Here is a 20337-nt window from a genome sequence, read left to right as displayed (position 1 = left end):
AAACTCAACATGTGACAAAAACTCAACAAAAATGTGACAAAAACTCAACAAAAAAATTAAAAAAAATTCTACGAAAAGTGACAAAAAGCTTGACCAAAAAGTAACAAAAATTCAACAAAAATGTGACAAAAACTCTACAAAAATATGACAAAAACTCAACAAAAAAATTACAAAAATTCAACAAAAATGTGACAAAAACTCAACAAAAATGTGACAAAAATTCAACAAAAATGTGACAAAAATTCAACAAAAATGTGACAAAAATTCAACAAAAATGTGACAAAAATTCAACAAAAATGTGACAAAAATTAAACAAAAATTCAACAAAAATTCAACAAAAATGTGACAAAAACTCAACAAAAAAATTAAAAAAATTCTACGAAAAGTGACAAAAAGCTTGACCAAAAAGTAACAAAAATTCAACAAAAATGTGACAAAAACTCAACAAAAATGTAACAAAAATGTGACAAAAATGGAAAAAAAATAAGAAAAGAAAAAAAACATACAAAAGGTGACACAACACAGCAACAACGCGAGGAAAAAGGTCAGTTTTGTGGGTCTCAGCTTTCAAATGAGCCAAAAGAGGACAGAATGCATTTGGTTTAGGCGGGTGGTAAGAGGTTAAAATATGTATTTGTGGAAGTGTCACAATTACGCTAATTTGGGCCAGGCTGGTCAGAGTCCAGGGCTGTTTTTCAGTCCCTGCTTCACTTTATAACCTTAGTGAGAGAGTAATTAGCATTCCTGCCTCACATTGAGAAGATGCTTTGCTCGATATCTGTCCTTCATGCAGAGGCACATCCGGTGGGTTGGCTCAGCTGGACCCTGGAGGTTTCTGCGCGGGGTTTTCCTGCTCTTCCGTCGTGACTCGTGTCTGGGTGGGTTTCCCTCAGGTGCTTCGGTTAATCCCATCAACCTAAAACATGCTCTTAGGCTAATCCTCTTGCTATACCTGACCATGAACGCGGCTCTCTCTCACTCTACATACATAATGACAAATAAAGCAGTGAAAAAAGAAAACATGAGCTCTACAAGATCTGATGAGGCCTTTTTATCCCATTACAATCGACTGCAACACCGTCCCACTCTGTCTCTGCAAACTCCCCGTCCCAGAGGAAAGATAAACCGTCACATTTTTACCCCAAAATACTCCTCCTTCAGTCGGAGTCTGAATGAGCACATTGTAATTGCCCGCCGGGACCAGCCCAGTGTGTAAAACGGGAGAGGAAATGTCCCAAAACCGAACACAGGGCGGGACAAAATTCAAACTGGTCCGGAGGGAGAGAGAGGAGAGGGCTGACTTCACGAGCTGTGGCAGACCAGTCGGAAAATTACATGTTGGCGATATAGGGTGACTTTTAGAATTTGGGAGAAAAAATGGTGGTGCCAATTTGACTGTAGTGAATAGAGTTTACATTAGGGGGTATATGCAGGAAGTATAGCCAGACCAGCCAGGCCCATTTCTTGATCAAAATAGATAGGGAAGAGTATAGTCTGGCTGGCTATATAGGCTATGGCAGCAACGTCAAAGATGATTTTGAGAAACATTATCACACAAATCAGAGAGTACTTTTAACATTATTAGAGTTAAATGGGAGAAAAAAAGGTAGAAAGAAACACTGTCAATACACCCAATTAGGTCATATATTATGTACAACACTGGCATTTCAAGAAAGTGCAGTGGAAAAAGAATAGTTGTTTTAAGGAAGAAATGACGAATCTACTTGAATTAAGAGATTATACCTAAGGTTTGAGTTGATTTGGTCTGGTCATAGATGAGATAAAACCTCTGGAAGTAGTTATTCTCTTAATTCAGATCATTTTGTGTCATTTCAAGTGAAAAACTATTGTCTGATTTCACATGGATTTTATTCTTGTTCCATTGGCGCTATAGCATTTGTATCTTAGTTCAAACCGACTCAAATTCAACATAGAAGAACTTTTATTAAAGCATTTTTAAGTAATTTATCTCATTTAAGACGGTCATGTTTCCAGTGTTGTGCTTTACTTTGGGCTAATAATCAGTGGCTTCGGCCCTTGGTCTATTTACAATAAAGAAAATCAGCCAAGAAAACTTGCCTACCCCTGGGCTATGGAAAGCTTCTGTGCAATATACAAGAATAACTACAAAACATCTACAACAAGCCTGGACGGCATATTTATTCATTCAACACCCATTTGTAACCATGAACAAATTCAGCTTTTAAAAAACAAACAAGCATCTAATTGTATCGAATAAAAGATCATACAGATTTAAAATCACGATCAAAACGCTAAAAATAAACTTTTGCATGTTTTGTTGCCATGCATTTTGGTTTTAGGCGCTATAAAAGTAGGCTGGATGCACGCTGTCTCCTCGTTGCCCGGTAACCACATTTTCACAAGCACGTGAAGGAGGCACGAGTCCGACGTTAGATACACCGCGCACAGCACACTAGAGTGGTCAGCAGTCACCCGCACGCTGGTGAAATGTGGCCGCCAGCTTGTGACTGCTGCATGAGGGTATTCTAATGGTAAAGGTCAGTCAAAAACAAAACTGTTGACTAGACAGAAAGTGACAAAAGTTTGATAAGAGTAGGCTAATTGCCAGAGGTTTTGGAAAAGTATTCTGAATGAAATAAAAGATAAGTAGCTACACATCCAGTTCCTCTTTGGGTCGTAATTTGTCTTCCTAATAAGAAGGTGGCTCCACATGCCTTCCCAGTTGAAAACCAATGAACTAAACTATAGGATTAGAGAGTTTTATCCATACATGTCAACTGTTGGATTAGAAAATAAGGGTATTTTCAGCTGGTGCCCACTCCGATCCATGCCAAGCTCTTAAAGGAACAGGCCACCGTTTTTCCATACTGAGATATGTTCTTACCTGAGCTTAGACGAGTTGATGCGTATCTGTCTGTCTTTGTGCGTGCTCTCAGTGACCCAAAACGACCAAAGATGTTGTTAGCATTCGGCCTCTCCCAATGTATTCCTATAGCTCCAAACGGGGGTGAAGTTTGAAGGTATATATACCACGCTCTCACACAGGCACAAAGACCAGACAGGAACGTACCAACTCGTCTAAGCTCAGGCGAGAACAGATCACAGCATGGAAGAACTGTGTGCCCTCGGTCATGCAAAAAGACCAAAGTTGCTGTTAGCATTTGGCCTCTTCCAGTACATTCCTATAGCTCCAAACGGGTTGAAGTTAGAGGTGACCAAGCCCTTCCACGGGTACCCACACAGACCAGACAGGTACATATCAACTCGTCTAAGCTCAGGTAAGAACATATCTTAGTATGAAAAAACGGTGGCCTGTTCCTTTAAGGGGGGTCAAATACAATGGTTTCAGGGCCAAAACGCTAGACTTGACATCTACGCAATTTTGTTTTACTATAACTTGGTAATAATATGACTTTTTCGACCTTCATTTATCAAGTATAAAAGTCATTGATGTTTAAAATCTCTTTTTCAAGAGTGTCCTGATTTACGGGATAATAGAGTTCGGAAATGTCCACAGTTACCATAGAGATCCGCCATCTTTGCAGCTGTTAGCATACATTTCCATAGACTAACATTAGCTAAAAACAGTATAACAAGTGGAGAAAAAACCAGTGGTACGACTCCGTTGCTGAGATACTGCTGGTAAATACACTGTGGTGTCCATGTGTTTTAATGTGAACAATAACTCCAGTATTTTAACTTTTAAAATCTCCATTAGTTTACATTTGCTGCTAATCCCATAATGCTTAGCGATATGACGTCACATTCCCGAACGCTATACTAATATGGGAGGATCACCGGACTGACTTGGGCTCAAACTGGGAATAAAACGGGTTTAAATTTGGATTGGTGAGATTAAAGTGGAAGACAAGTCTGAAAATGAAACGACAGAGGAGTTTTACAGCACGGGTTGGTTTTCTTATTCTAGTAATTGATTTTGAAGTCGTTATCTGGACTTGGTTGTGGGACGGGTTGGTTAAATTTACTCAAATGCAGGTTCTGTCATTTTTGCAGCGACTTAAATCGAATTAAAAAAAAAAAACAGAGCAGTTCTGTCTCTTTAAGGCCCTTTTGTAAATTCAACGATCCCATGTGTCTGTGGGGTTTTGAGTTTTGCCAAACGACATGAAGTTACTCGATTTCTTTTTTCTTTTTTTTCTTGGAAGTGTAAGCTGTGAAGAATTTATTTTAAATTTGAAACTAATAATTTGATACATTTGCTCAAATAAATGTGTTTAACGTTTTTATTAAAAAAATAAAAAAAATAAAAAAAATGGGAGGATCACCGGGAAAGAAGGGGAAAATAGAGTTCGGGAATGTGACGTCATATCGCTAAGCATTATGGGATTAGCAGCAATTGTAAACTAATGGAGATTTTAGAAGTTAAAATACTGGAGTTATTGTTCACATTAAAACACTTGGACACCACAGTGAGTTAGATGTATTTACCAGCAGTAACTCAGCAGCTAACGGAGCTGTTCCACGGCTATTTTCTCCACTTTACAAACTGTTTTTAGCTAATGTTAGTCAATGGAAATGTATGCTAACAGCTGCAAAGATGGCCGATCTCCATGGTAACTGTAGACTTTCCCGAACTCTATACGGTTGCTTCCCGGACAAAACAGGAAACTTGACAGCTACGGTTTTGTCTATTAAATAATACCCCACAATAAGACCTAATTGCCTATTTACGTCACCGCAGGCGACATTTTGCAATTTCTTTACCTTCTTGTAACAAATCTTTCGCTCAACTCCATTGTACCGGAGCAGAGCGTACCGTCACAACATGGCCGACGCTCTCCAGTCCATCCGCGCGCGTGAAAGCCCACGCTAGGGGTTTTTGGGAGCGGTAGGCGGGGTCGTATGCAAATGACGGAGCCTCCCAGTGAATAGACTCCCCTCCTCCTGCTGCTGCTGCTGCTGTGGAAGATCGAGAGAGAGCGGGAGACACGACCAAAACAACGGAGAGAGTGCCAGACATCGCTTCATACACAAACGCTCCGGGACCAAAGCGAACGCCACGCGCATCACCGATCATGTCGTCCAAATGCCCCAAGTGCGAGAAGACCGTCTACTTCGGTGAGTAAAGGCGAGGAGGACAGCGTGCGTTTTTGAATTTTGAGCTATACTTTTTGAATGGGATCGCGTGCTGTTAGCTAAAGGCAGGCAAGCATGGTTTTGACAGCAGTATTGTTCGTTTGCAACCCTCTCAGACGCTCAAATGCACGTAATACAACTATAATGACTCCGTTGTGCGTGAAATGCATTGACGTTAAATGCACGCGCGTGTATTTTCAGTGTAAATTGCGAGACATCAATGTTCCTGCCTTATTTCATTCTGCTTTTACCATTTTGTCCCGTTCATTTTGACTGCAGTGCATGTTACACAGGAGTACATTGCATTTCTTTGCATTAGGGCTGCACTGTATTTGAAGTAACTTGCGATATGGCCGTGCAATATCGCGATATCGATATTTCACTAAACCATTTCAGTACCATATGTTCCATTCTATTTACACACAAATTGTAGCTAGTTTTTCAGCAGATTGTGTCAAAAAAAGACTTAAATAAAGACTACATCCGCGCCACCATAAGACTAACATGTAACCAAATTAGGAAATGTTTAACTAAAACTTTGAATTGAACTTTTACACGTTTATAACTTGAATGCATTGTTTGCTTTTGGCTGAGTTTGCAAAACAATGTGTTGATCTTAGTCAGATGAAGGCCTTAGTGATGTTGCGATTAGGACACGGCGATGTGGCCTAAAGTCTATATCACGATATAAAAACGAAATATCACAATAACGATATTTGACGATATAATTGACAATGGGGAAATTACTTACGCCTATTGGGAAGATTAATTCAGCGATTCTTTTTTTTTCACACTCCACAACGATATAAAAAAATTGCAATAATGATATGCGATATGATATGGCCCACCCCTAGTTGCGATATATTGTGGCTTCTCGCGATACGGATGTTACATCACCTAATATTGCGATACCACATTTTTTTAATTTCACGATATCTGACGATATAATTGACAATGGACAAATTACTTACACCGATTGGGAAGATTAATTCAGCGATTCTTTTTTTTTCACACTCCACAACGATATAAAAAAATTGCAATAATGATATGCGATATGATATGGCCCACCCCTAGTTGGGCCATATCATATCGCGATACCACATTTTTTTAATATCACGATATTTGACGATATAATTGACAATGGACAAATTACTTACACCGATTGGGAATATTAATTCAGCGATTCTTTTTTTTTAACGCTCCACAACGATATAAAAAAATTACGATATCCAAAAACTATATCGCGATAACGATATGCGATTCGATATGGCCCACCCGTAGTTGCGATATATTGTGGCTTCTCGCGGTACGGATATTGCATCACCTAATACTGCGATGCCATATTTGTAAATATCACAATAACAGTATTTGACGATATAATTGACCATGGACAAATTACTCACCCCTACTGGGAAGATTAATTCAGCGATTCTTTTTTTTTTAACGCTCCACAACGATATAAAGAAATTACGATATCCAAAAATTATATCGCGATAACGATATGGCCCACCCGTAGTTGCGATATATTGTGGCTTCTTGCAGGACTGGGCGATATGGACCAAAAGTCATATGCTGATATATTTTGGTTGAACATCGATATACGAGATATATCCTGATATTTTGAGAGCGTGAGAGCTGTGAAAGGAAATCTTGAGTCAAAGTCAAAGCCAAATATGAGTAATTTTATTGAAAACTCACTATAAAATGTAAATCAGTTTAATAATAAGATACATCAGCTTGAGCTTGTGTTTGTTAACTTAATAGTTTATCTGAATTTGAAATATCCCGATATACTGTATATACGATATGATCTAATTCCATAGTCTCATTTAAACATACATCAATATACTGTATATCGTAAATATCGATGTATTGCCCAGCCCTAGCTTCTTGCTATACGGATATTGCATCACCTAATGTCGCGATACCATATTTTTTGCGATATATTGTGCAGCCCTACTTTACATTGATGCCCTATAGACTCTTATTTGTGGTTAGCTTTGAGAGGGGGGGAATCCCAGCCAAATTGGATGTTGTGGTCACTCAGTAAGACGACTTCCTGTGTTGTTTTTGCTTACTTTGTGCATTTTTGAAGCGACAACAGTGCAACTAATGAGGTATTGCTGTGTAATGTGTGCCCCATTTCCCTTTCATTACACCAAAAGTCATTTTTAAGAGCATTTTTCTCAAGTGATCTCTAAATGTAGGTTACAGCAACATCCCGAGTTTTGAAGAATGTCTCACCTAGTTCCTAACATTCCTCAGAAATAGCCCTCTTTTCTGAGTCACTGACCTGTAATGATTGACTGTGGACTTTGGGAAGACTAGTAGCTGGAGAGGCAATGTAAACAAAAGGGGTTTTTAAGCAAATACACGAGTCTGAATCCCAAAATATTGTGCGTGTCTGCGATTTCTTGCCTCTCTTTGAAAGCTGACGGTCTCTTAATTTGTTATGTTTGGTGACTATCCAGCCTTGGCAGCGCGCTCGCGAATATGCCCAAGATAACGGCGATGCCATATGCCGTGAATTGCCCACTCGGTTTTTGAAGATCAAGCGTGCTGCGTCAGTCGGCCGGAAAACTTGTAAACAAAACGCGCTATCTTGTTTTTTTTCTCTCGGTAGGCATATAAACAACTTGGGTAGAGTGTTTGGAGACGGTCTAGATTTGTATTTTTGTGTTGCCAGATGCTTGCAGGGAGGGAGGAGTTGAGGATTAGAGAGGGACTTACGTCGAAAAAGATAAACAAAAATTAACATTGCGGGACCATATTGTCATATCAAGCGAGTGGGAACAAATGTAATTGTGATTTTTCTGACATATATGGTGATTAGATTAGATTAGGATCATTAACATGGGACTGTTAAACTACTACGTCTTTATAGAGGTTTAATGGAAGGTTTTACATGGGATGTTTATGATTGTTATGTTAAATAATTGCTAGCTTTTGCGATATTGCCAACAGTGACTATATCCAAATTGCTATTTTGCTTCGTCTTGCAGGCCGACAAGCAAGATATTCCCTCCCTAGACCTTGCAGTGATACAGTTTACGATGACAGCGATGCGACTTTGTGCTTATCTTTCCTACTTAGTGCCTCGCGTTTTGATTTGTCACGGGTCAGAATCAATTATGCGAGAGGATGGGAGCGGGATTACGTAACGGCAGCTCGCATCCCCAGCTGCTGCCCATCCCAGGAGGCAGGACGCAGGCAATAAAGTGGAATAATGTTCTTTTGTAAATATGGTTTTGTTTGTGCAGAGCGGGGAAGACTAAACCGGGGGCTGAAAATAGAGTCTGGTTTCACTTGAGGCTTATTTTGATTCTAAACCAAGATGAATTGAATTCCAGCTGGCGTTATGTCTTAATTTCTGGAAAAATAATGATTATTGTTGCTGTGTAAGTGCGCCAAATACATAAATTCGGGTTTAAAGCTCATTGAGTTGCAGTTTTCTCTTCCTTCCTCTATTTGGTTGAACATTGGCAAGTCTTTAGGAATGAAATATGCACTAATTTGTTGTGTTTGTTGCTTTAACCCTTTAATGTTACTCCCTACACCCTTTTTTGTATTATCTATGCATTTGGAGGACAATCATCAATGTTTTATTACATTTTTTTGATAGACCTCTGAGTTGCCTGCCTTAAACCAGTTCAAACCTGATCTAAACCAGTTCAAACCAGTCAAGCCAGACCTGATCTAAACCTGGTCGAAACCAATCAAAATCTCCTCTAAACCAGTGAAAAACAGCTCTGAAACTTGTCAAAACCAGCATTAAACAGTCCAAACCTGGTCTAAACGGGTCCAAACCAGGTCTCAACCAGTCTAAAACTGCTCTAAACCGGTCCAAACCAGTACAAAACTGTTCTAAACCAGTCCAAAATTGCTCTAAACCGGCCCAAACCTGCTCTAAACCAGCCCAAACTAGTCCAAAACCATTCTAAACCAGTCCAAACCAGTCCAAAACTGCTCTAAACCGGTCCAAAACCGTTCTAAACCAGTCCAAAATTGCTCTAAACCAGCATAAACCAGCCCAAACTAGTCCAAAACTGTTCTAAACCAGTCCAAAACTGCTCTAAACCGGCCCAAACCTGCTCTAAACCAGCCCAAACTAGTCCAAAACCGTTCTAAACCAGTCCAAACCAGTCCAAAACTGCTCTAAACCGGTCCAAAACCGTTCTAAACCAGTCCAAAATTGCTCTAAACCAGCATAAACCAGCCCAAACTAGTCCAAAACTGTTCTAAACCAGTCCAAAACTGCTCTAAACCGGTCCAAACCAGTTTAAAACTGCTCTAAACCAATCCAAACCAGTCCAAAACTGCTCTAAACCAGCCCAAACTAGTCCAAAACTGTTCTAAACAGGTCGAAACCAGTCTAAAACTGCTTTAAACTGGTCCAAACCATCTAAAACTGCTCTAAACTGGTCCAAACCAGTCCAAAACTGTTCTAAACCAGTCCAAAACTGTTCTATCCAAGTCTAAACCAGTCCAAAACTGCTCAAAACCGGTCCAAACCTGCTCTAAACCAGCATAAACCAGCCCAAACTAGTCCAACCCAACGTATACTAGTCCGAACTGGATATTTTGAGTATTACAAACTTGAACCGAATGGTAGTGATAGGCAGAATTAGAAACATGATTCGATAAAGTGTGCTCTACCAAACGGTTTAGCAAACTGTTAAAGGGGTAAGAATATAGTATTTGGGCTTTGCTTGGTCAGGTTCATCCTCTCAGCATCTCTGGCCCTGGTTCTTTGGTGGGTGAGTCACAGCTTCCCACAGCGATGCGTGTTGTTCTTTATGTAACGTGCACAGAGCGGAGCCAGAGCTGCGGAGTTATTTTGGGGTCGGGTGTGTCCACGAGGGCTGCGTCCACCGAATCGCCAGGGGGATGTGAGTGAGCGGCAAGAAACGTCAAAGAAAGAGGACGGACGGGGAAAAAGTCGGTCATGAGAAAAGTGTGAGGTTTTCAGTCATTGAGGGAAAGGGAGCGGGGATGGAGGGAGTGTAGTGGAACAGGTTTGATTATTCATTCATTCCCCAGAGTCTGAGTGTTGCACTTACGGCCTATTTAATCACCACTACTAACTCACTCATACACTCATCCATTGTTAGAGAGGATGGGAGAAGTGTCTTGTCCAAGGAACAACAGTTTAAAGGTTTTTTTGGGGTAAATATTTCAACATGACCTATTTGTGTGTCATGGGTATGAGCTAAAACATGTTCAAATCAAAGTTTAGGTACTTCTGGTATTGAAAAAAGAAAAATATCGAAAGCAGGTACCGAAAACATTACTATATCTTTAGAGTAGGGCTGATATTGAAGTGACTTTCAATATGAGATACGATTGTGCAATATCGCGGTAACAATATTATTACGATATTTTATTAAACCATTTCAACACAACATTCTAATAAAACACACATAATACAAATTATGGCAGTGGTTCCCATCCTTTTTGTCTAGTGTAGCCCTTAAACCTTCTATTTGTACTCCATGTACCCCCTACCTCAAGGGTGTACACGGAGGGTGTAAATAATCATCAGATTTAGTGTCTCAAATTCATACATTTTATTGCAAAATAGTATTAAATTAGCCTTTTTTCATTCAAATTCACGTTCTTTTTAATCTGACATAACTCCAAGCACAAGTCCTCTAGGGGTCCCCGTACTTCTGTTTGGGAAATAAACAGTGAAACATATAAATTAGTGTTAGTGTTCTGTCTTCTAGTTCTATATGACAAATATTCTATTATTGGTATCATAAACCTAACATCGTTAAAGTACCGGTATCTAAACATTTTTTACAGTACCCATTATGGACAAAATTATGGGTTAGGTGAAAACCAAGCATTTTTCAGAAAAATATAAAAATAATACAAAGGAATGCGGTTTCATTGATGAAAATCTATATCGTTTGTATCTGGCTTTTTCGATTTTAAAGCAGTACTAAGTAACTCTTGCCCCTAGAGGCCATAAGCGCAACTGCAGGTGTAGTAGAAAGTTACGTTTTTTTAACTTATTAATTGTCTTGGAGAGTAAATACTACGCTGACAGAAAAGGCGAAGGGAGAGAGGGATATTGTACATCCAATTATATAATGTAAATATTTTTTTTCACTCAAACATGGCTGTAAATACTGTTTAAAGTGACGCTAGCCCACAGTTAGCTTTGTTAGCTTCTTCTTCTTCTTCGTGATTCCATTAGTGTGTATTGGTGGCTCTGGTCCGGTGGCAGTCAAGTTGCAAGCAGGGTTTTCTGGTCAGAGACACCAGAGGCAGATGAAAGACCCTCCAATCATCCCATAAACACTTGTACAGTATTACCCCAGAGGGACTACGGAAAGGATTTATTAAGGTAAACACAGTACTTAGTACTGCTTTAATGTTTTGAATGTTCGTATCTTAATATCAATACGAAAACGATGTATCTTTCAGCCCTAGTACTCGGCCCTATTCACAATTAAAACGCATTTTAAGTTATGATGAAGTTATTTCCATCTTTTTTTTTGGTTGCTGAGACAAATAATCGATCAGAGAGATGCCTTTACTCTGGGTTACCTAAGGCTTGAACTAAATCTGTCTCCAATCAAGTCCTATTTGGTGCAAGTTCAGGCCTAAGTAGGTAACGTTTAGTCACTGAACTTTGGAGGTTATGAGCTTTGGGTAAGGTCGCTCCACAAGCTTGTGTTCTTGGGCTACAGCTTAAGGCAACATGAATTGAGTAATGATTGCCAAACCCTTTACAACCACTAGGTGCATATACTACATACACTCATTTTAAACTAGTAAGAGCTGGATTTATGCTGCACTGCTCCAGTCAGTTTGTCCTGAATTTCCATTTCTAAGGTCATCTTCATGTTAACTTTGCCAGCGCGAGATCTGCTGACAGTTGTTGTGTGAGAGGTGTAGGCTGCCGTGGCTAATTGCGTTAGCTGCTTCTTCTAGGAAACCTTAGCGATTTTTCTGCTCTGCTGCTCAATGTGGCCGTGAAACAAATCCGGTAGCTTCTTTTGATGCCATGAAAACATCTCAAGCGATGACTCATTTCTCATTGGCACAAAGATGATTTGGAGGATTGACTCATGCCTCATCATTCATAAAATCTTGTCAAAAAGGTACAAAACAAGCATTCATTAAGTGTCGATCTCACTCTTTGAAAAGAATGTAATTTTCTTCTGTCTTCTCGAATTTCTTCAACACAATAAGAAGAAATTTATTATGTCTCTTCTTGCCAAAGCTTGGACAGTGAGTCAGGATCTTGGCAGGAGTTCTGTGTCGCCCACTGGCTCCGCTCTCATGTTTCTGCATTTATCTTGCTGAGGGACTTTGTGTAGATGTCTTCAGTGGTCCATCTTTTGTAATTTCATACATGACATCACTTTGTGTTCCTCCCCCGTTCTCCTACTGTACACTGCACTGAGCCCTGCAGGAGCGAGTACAGAGAGAGAGATCGTTGCCCGGTCACAGCTCTGCCCACTGACCGGAGCTTTAGGCGCTATGTGATGAACTGGGTCCTCAGAACAATGAGCTCAGCAGCAGCCGTCCACCTACAGACGACAGCCTCCACTCAGCACTTCTGCAAAGAGGCCAAGCAGAGAAACTCAGGCCGTGGCAGATCACGCAAATGAGAAAAACTTGAATTACAATCATTCATGTACTAAACCAGACCCAAAGGTGTGTCAAAAGCTAGAGCTAACCCTGAATGTAAACAGTGAAGTTGGTCTAGACCAGATTTAAAGACTAAACCCGGAAAATAGGTTTAGCAAGGACCAAAACCACAACTTACAGACATACTGCAACCTCCACCTTGGGAGGGTGATATTGACAATGACGATGAGGCGATATTTTTGCAAACATCAGTAAAAATGTGCTGGTAAACACCTACATTTAGAAAGTTTTGTTGCACAAACTGCAAAAGTGCAGAAAAACACCTAATGCCCTTTTGTGAGAGACCACACATCAAGTATATTTTGTCCCAATCTGATATTCAGTATCAGTATCAGAAATAGAATTAATGACTGGATCGAGTCCAAAATCCCCAAAAAGGTGTCCGTGAATCTGCATCAGATCCAGCCTGCAGGTTCACCACAGCCATGAGGTCCTACTAGTGTTTATGTCTTTTACAGGTCCAAAACATAATGCGATAGACCTAAATTATCCTTTAGAAGCAGATAAAGCTGAAACTATCTACTGCTTTGCTGTTGTGCCTCTAAACTGCCTCTAAAATCCTAAAATCCTGCACTGTCACTCAAAAAGGTGTTACTTTGGGTCTGAAGTGCCGTCAAGCACGAGCTTAATATAGAAGGTGGCATTAGTGAGTATATAATGACCAACTTGCATCTCTTTAAGCCTTTATGTTCTCCAACATTGCTTAATTGGAAATTAAAAGATAAATCCAAAACGTCTTGCATATAGGCCTATTTCTATAACAGACTAATTTATAAAATATGTTATTAATCCTATACAATATTATATGAAAATGTATTAACACAAAAAGTCTATATTGGATCAGTATCGGCCAGCATGATGTGTCAAAATATCTGAGGGGATCGGGACATCTCAACAAACAGCCATTTTGATATGATCTTGAAGAAATTGAGAGGTGATGAAATCATTTCCTGATTATGTTGGACCTGAGGAGGAGCTGCCGCCGTGCTTCTAAGAAAAGCCACCATAGATTACTCAAATATGCGCCGACAGCTTGAAATACATCTCCAGATCGGTTTTAAAAAGCTCTAAAAAGTTGATTTTGTGCAATACCCCACTTTGAAATGAAGTCTAAATCAAAGGATTTTGGTCTAGGACTGTTTGAAACCCAGGACTGTTTGAGATATGGACTGAACAATGTGCATCTCAAATGGAAAAAATGTTTTATTTTTACATTTGCTATAACTGGGAAGGCAATTGAGTAGAAATGAGCTGCCCAGTCAAACCTGGCACTGCTGGAAATGCACAGTCCAGTCTTCTATGCCGCATAATTTCACAATTGTCCCAAACTTGTCAGAAAAGCCTAAAACGTCCCTGCTTCCCCTTAGACACGTGCTGCCCGTGTAGAAAATTGCCCCTTGTGCTCCATATCTCCAGTTATGGCCGTGCTTGTTGGTTTGATTCTGTTGTTCTGATTGGTCCTCGCCACCCGCTCCAGCGCTTGAGCCAAACACTTTTCTTCTTCATCTTTTTTCCGAGCGCAGCAGCGGTGAACCACAGTCTGGGAGGGTCAGATCTTTCAGGGAACAGTTTTTTACGATTTCCCGTTCCCCTGTGTCACAGCTGTGCTACTGCGGCTGCCGAAAGATTTCCCTCAGTCCAAAACACGGTCTCTGTGTGAGTTTGTGGAAGTCGATGCAGTAAGTTTTGATGTTTGAGCCTAAAACTAAACCTCACAGTGACTTAAAAATGTGGAAAAGTTCAGTTTTAGTCATTATATTTCTAATTTACTTCCATTTTTGCTTTGTTTTGGTACTGATTGTGTGTTTTTATAGTCTTGTTTTGACACTATTTCATTAAAAAACAACTTGCCTTCCTTTTGCCTGAAAATATGCCTCCAGTTACTTTTTTTTCCCATACTGGTACTTTAACGATACTTGGTTTTCGATACCGATACGATATTTACCGATACATGTACTAAAACATTTGTCTTCTGAACCCGACAACAGAATAAGGTGTGGAAGATGTGCAAATTTACAACATCAGGTTAATTTCCAATGTGTGTGAAAAATGGGGAATAATATGGGGGGGAAATGGGGGAAAACGGGGAGAAATTGAGGCAAAATTAAGGAAAAAATGGGGGAAAAATTGGGGGAAATTGAGAAAATATTAGTAATAAAGAATGAGCCTAAATGAGGAGAGAAAAATTGGGAAAACAAGAAAAAAATTGGAGAAATGGGGCAATCATTGGTCAAAAAAATTAAACAAATAAGGGGAAAAAAGGCATAAAAATTGGGCGAAAATTGGCGAAAAGAAACACATTTATTTGAGCCGAAACAACAAAGTCTCTTCCTTTTAATCTCTTAACCCCCACCAGCACATTTTCTCCAGTCTGGCTTTACCCAAATCTAAAAGCTTCTTGAAAAGAGTGTATAAATAGCGACAAAAATGAGACAAAAACAAGGATGAAAAACGAGCCTTAAAAGAACAACAGAAAAGTAACAGACAAGCGATGAAAAAGTGACGACAACGCGGCAACATTGCAAGGTAAAGATCCTTCTAGATCAGTTTTGTAGGTCTTAGCTTTCAAATGAGGCGTTACTCTGGCCTATAGGCTGTAGCATTTTAGATTTGGTAAAGTAAATGCACATTAGTTAAAGGGGCTAGATACAAGTTGTCATTTTTATACTCACTACTGCCACCTCTGGTCATACGTATAACTGCAGCTTCTATATTAAGCTCGTGCAACACCTTTTTGAGTGACAGTGCAGGATTTTAGAGGCAGTTGTGGTGAACAGGTCTGAGCTCATTCTATTAGAACATGGCTGCTACATGTAGGGGGAGGAAAATACATAATTTTGACATTTTTAAACTCTGTATAGTCCCTTTAAGGCGGGGGTTAAGAGGTTAATGCTGTCCCTGAGCCAACAGCATCAAAACTTGGATCTAAAGATATAAGACTAGACTTTTTTTGTCCCAGATCCCGTATCGTTTGACAGTACACAGCCCTTCTCTTATGCTCCAGCCCTTCTTGCATCTATAAGTGAATTGTCTGGACTCCAAATTGGTCCTAAACGTCTTCCTTCTTTCTCTCGTTGACCAATTCGTCTGTGTCTGGCTGCTCTAGTTCCTCTTTTAAAATGTACTTTCTCTTGCCCCGGGGCGCTGGATTCCCGTCTCCCCGATGTATTTTTTTTCTCGCCAAAGCTCAGGGGGGAACGCGGAGTGAAGTGACCGGCCTGTTATTTAAGCAGGGAGTCTCAGAGTGTCTCATGCATTATAATGAGGACGGACATCTCCATTGAAAAGCGGCGCTCCTTTCTCTGCGTCTGCTTCACTGGGTCCGACAGAATACCTTCTCCACGACTGCGTTTTCATGGCCGGACCAAGTGCTCCGCGGTTTCCCACATTTTTTTTACTGAAATGCGCACACAAAAGCCGTGGTCCAAACAACCCAAGTGGAAGCCATATAAAGTGCCTGCTAAAACGGTTTGGAGAAAGCCCTGTGAAATGTGAAAGTCGAGGCTGGTACGTCAGGACTTTGGCAGAAAGAGAATAGTAGGTGTTATAGAGATGATACATACAGTATGTTTTAGCAAAATACTTTAAACATTTGTTTACCCACAAAAAGAGGGCCTTCAAAATTAATCATGAGTTCATTTGATCACTTATTTTCTGCCAAAAAGCAAAAACTTAGTTACAACTGGCCTGGTCCTGTTGTGGCCGATACAAACTTAAGTTCAGACCTAGGGCTGAACGATATGGACAGAATTTCATATCTTGATATTCATGCAATAAGATATAACTACGGGTTAGGTGAAAACTAAGCATTTTTCAGAAAAATAAAATCATAGTACAAAAGAGTGCAGTTTTATTGATGAAAATCTATATCGTTTATATCTTGCCTTTTTGATTTTAATGTTTTGAATGTTCATGTCTCGATATCAATGATAACGATATATCTTTCAGCCCTAGTTCAGACCTAGGGCTGAAACAACTAACCGATTAATCGACAACTAATCAGTTATTGCAATAGTTGTCAACTATCTTAGTAATCGATTAATTGTTTTCTAGTAAACACAGACTCAAATAGAGCAAAAATGGCACGAACATTTTCTATTTTTGATGGAAACCGACTTGGTTTTTCAAGTTAGGGTCTGTAGTGTTTTGTACATTGAAGATTTCGTAAATATCTGTCTGTGTCTCATCCAATCAGAAATCAGAATTGGGACTAAGAGCCTCCAAAAACTCTCACTTTAAGTTTACTCCATTAACTTGTCCTCAAGCAGCAACACTTAAGCTTTATGTGATTAAAAAAGTGAAAAAGTAAAATTTTCATGCACCATTCACAGCCAAGCGATTAATCGTAAAAAATAATCGGGAGATTAATCGATTACTAAAATCAGCAAACTTTTGTAAATATTAAAGGCACATGCCACCGTTTTTCCATTCTGAGATATGTTCTTACCTGAGCTTAGACGAGTTGATGTGTACCTGTCTGGTTTTTGTGTGTGTGCTCAGTCACGCAAAACAACCAAAGATGTTGTTAGCATTTGGCCTCTCCCAATGTATTCCTATAGCTCCAAACGGGGTGAAGTTGGAAGCGACCAAGCTCTTCCACGGCCACAAAGACCAGACATACATATCAACTCTAAGCTCAGGTAAGAACATATCTCAGTATAAAAAAACGATGAACTATTCCTTTAAGATATTGGTCAGAGAACAAAAGTTGCCTGAAAGTCGAAGTAGAATCAGAAGGGAAGGGGGAGGGAGATTAATTGTCTTTATTTTCTTCCCCTCTCTCCTCATTTTACAAACTAGTGGCTTTTAGATCCAATCAGAATGGACGGGATGTCTCTCTGTTTAATCCATTTGATGTTCCTGGGGTTTTTTTCCTGGACAATGGGGTTTGGGTCAAGTTTGGACCACAACGAACATTCAACACATTTCTAACATCCCAGTTTGTCCCAGGCATGAGTTTAAACTTTACAAGCACTTTTCACAACTTTCAGGGTCACTTTTCAGGGTCACACTAACAAAAACGAGCCTGTGAGCAGAACAATCGATAGAAGACAAAACAAATTTCATATCTGTAACAAACTGGGTTCATGGTCTTCAATAGTCGGGGGAATTGTGGGTCAATGAATAGGCATCTCGGTGTCTCTTTATTCCACACTTTTCCGCATAAATATCCACTCTTCCCAAGCCAAATCATCACTTGACTTCGAGTCCCTGAGAAACCCGTCCATGAGACCAGCACAGCCCCAGGTTGTCCTCTCGAGGTGCCTCCATTGGGACAAAACCCCTTTTCTTCCCTACCTGTCTGTGTGTTCCCCGTATACGGTTTCCCACACCTCCCGCTCCCCCCCCCCGAAACCTTTAACAAAATCCTCTTTCTCCTTTCCCTCTCGTCTGTCAGCGCCCGGGCCGCCTCGCTTCCCCTCCGCTGCCCGATCCCGTCTTACGTAAGCTAATTTCTCCCGCTCGGTGCCATTGCGTAACGTGCCAGCCACTGTGCACATTGGGCAGTCGGTGCACAGTGCCTTTGTGCGGCTTTCGGAGGCATAAATATGATCCCCCTAATAGAGAGGACAGAGGAGGATAGTGCTGGAAGTCACCACAGGCTGTTTTATCCCTTACGTAAGAAAGAACCAGGGCCCTGAAGATGCAGCACGGATGTTACCTGCATTATTTATGAGTTTTTACACAGTGTAGTCAAACTTCTTTTCCCCCCAGTTACTTCTGTCATGTGAAATAAAAGCTTTGTGTGGCCGTACAAGTGAAATCTGTCGTCCACTCTTGACCCAGGGCTGCACAGTATAAGAGAAAGATTGCAATATTCGATCTTGGATATTGCAATGAAGATGTTATTGCATTGGGGTGGGAACCTCTGGGTGCCTCACGATTCGATACAAGATCATGGCTCACAAATAACCTTATGATATGCTGATATTTTTAATGTATCATTTCATTAAAAGCAATATATTTGTGTGACATGTGTTTGGTCCAAATTGTATTGCTGCCCTTTACATTTCTGACTGAATTCTTGATCATTATTGACCTCATTGACTGCAGTAGAGGATTTATGTCATCAAAAGTATCGGTACCGTATCATATCGTATCGTATCACGATTTATCGCGAAATCAATATATTGTCACACCCCAAATATTGGTTTTGCTAAATCGTTTTAACGCTGTATGATATATTAAAAAAGCAGTTTGCATTTTTCATCAAATTGTCTCAGAACAAGACTTAAAGGAGCTAGATGCAAGTTGGTCATTTTATACTCACTACTGCCACCTCAGGTTTTAGGTGTAACTGCAGCTTCTATATTAAGCTCGTACATGACGGATATTCGGACCCGAAGTAACAACTTTTTGAGTGACAGTGCAGGATTTTAGAGGCAGTTGTGGTGAACAGGTCTGAGCTCATTCTACACCTCAGGACATAGCTGGAACATGTAGGGGGAGGAAAATACATTATTTTAACAATTTTTAAACTCTGTATAGTCCCTTTAAATTAAAATAAATATTGTAACAGTTTGAATTTTTCATCAAATTATGTCAAAACAAGACTTAAAAGGGGGGTATTATGCAAAATCGACTTCTTCAAGCTTTAAATCATGTTATTATGTCATTCCCTCATTAAAAACATGCCTGAAGTGTTGCCTTGGCACATTCACTTATTTTTGAGTGATCTGTAAAAACTCTGATGGCGGCCATTTCAGGGATATGTTTGCCTGAGTCCTCCTAGGAACGCCCCCACCTCCTGGAGACGCCTCTGAGCTTTCGTCACCAGCCGAGTAACCAACCACTGCTCCTCAGCAGAACCCCCTCCCCACTGATGCTACAGACAGCGTGTCGGAAAGGGTCAGAGGTTCTTAAAGAGACAGAGGCCTATTTCAAGACATTCACTACAGCCTTTTTGAGAGAGCAATTTTATACAAGGCAGTTATTCTAATTTACTGCATTTACAGACCAACAGAAGGTTTCGTCATCATTGTAGTGTGATATAGACTGGTGCTATGTGATTGAAAAAAGCATAATACCCCCTCTTTAAAGGATGGGTATTAAGCAAAATCGAGCTTTTGACCATGTTACAATGTTGTTCCCTCATCTAAAACATACCCAAAGTTGTTTTTCCGGCCGATAGCACATCTTTTACTCATTATTTAATCTCAGCGGCAGTTCCCAAAAAGGAATCAAGGATCAAGGAAATGTTTATTGGTTTATTTGGTCGGGAGTAGTAATCGATTAATCACTGACTCAAATAGAGCAAAAATGGCATGAACATTTTCTATTTTTGATTGTTTTTCAAGTCAGGGTATGTAGTGTTTTGTACATTGAAGATTTCATATTTGTCTGTGTCTCATCCAATCAGAAATCAGAATTGGCACTAAGAGCCTCCAAAAACTCTCACTTTAAGTTTGCTCCATTAACTTGTCCTCAAGCAGCAACACTTAAGCTTTATGTGATTAAAAAAGAGTTAAAAAATTAAATGGTCATGCACCATGCAGGGAAACCGGAGTACCCGGAGGAGAACATGCAAACTCCACACAGAAAACCCCCGTCCCAGGTGGGAATCGAACCCGGACCTTCTAGCTAACCGTGATA

At 40.1% G+C, this 20337-nt stretch overlaps 1 protein-coding gene across 2 annotated transcripts in view; it reads left to right on the top strand.

Annotated features, from left to right (window-relative positions):
* Nucleotides 1-4881: 4881 nt before the first annotated feature.
* Nucleotides 4882-20337, top strand: part of crip2 (cysteine-rich protein 2) — a 55008-nt gene continuing 39552 nt past the window's right edge. The window contains exon 1 of one of the 2 annotated variants that reach the window (XM_079573589.1): nt 4882-5061. In XM_079573589.1, coding sequence (XP_079429715.1) covers nt 5019-5061 — 43 coding nt within the window. In that variant the 5' untranslated portion in view covers nt 4882-5018. The remainder of the gene's footprint in view (nt 5062-20337) is intronic. The other variant, XM_079573590.1, reaches the window with a different exon arrangement.

This window comes from Gobius niger, assembly GCF_951799975.1.
Source record: "Gobius niger genome assembly, chromosome: 16".
Classification (NCBI taxonomy): domain Eukaryota; kingdom Metazoa; phylum Chordata; class Actinopteri; order Gobiiformes; family Gobiidae; genus Gobius; species Gobius niger.
Note: the sequence above shows the minus strand (reverse complement) of the source record. Positions and strands in the feature narration are given on the sequence as shown.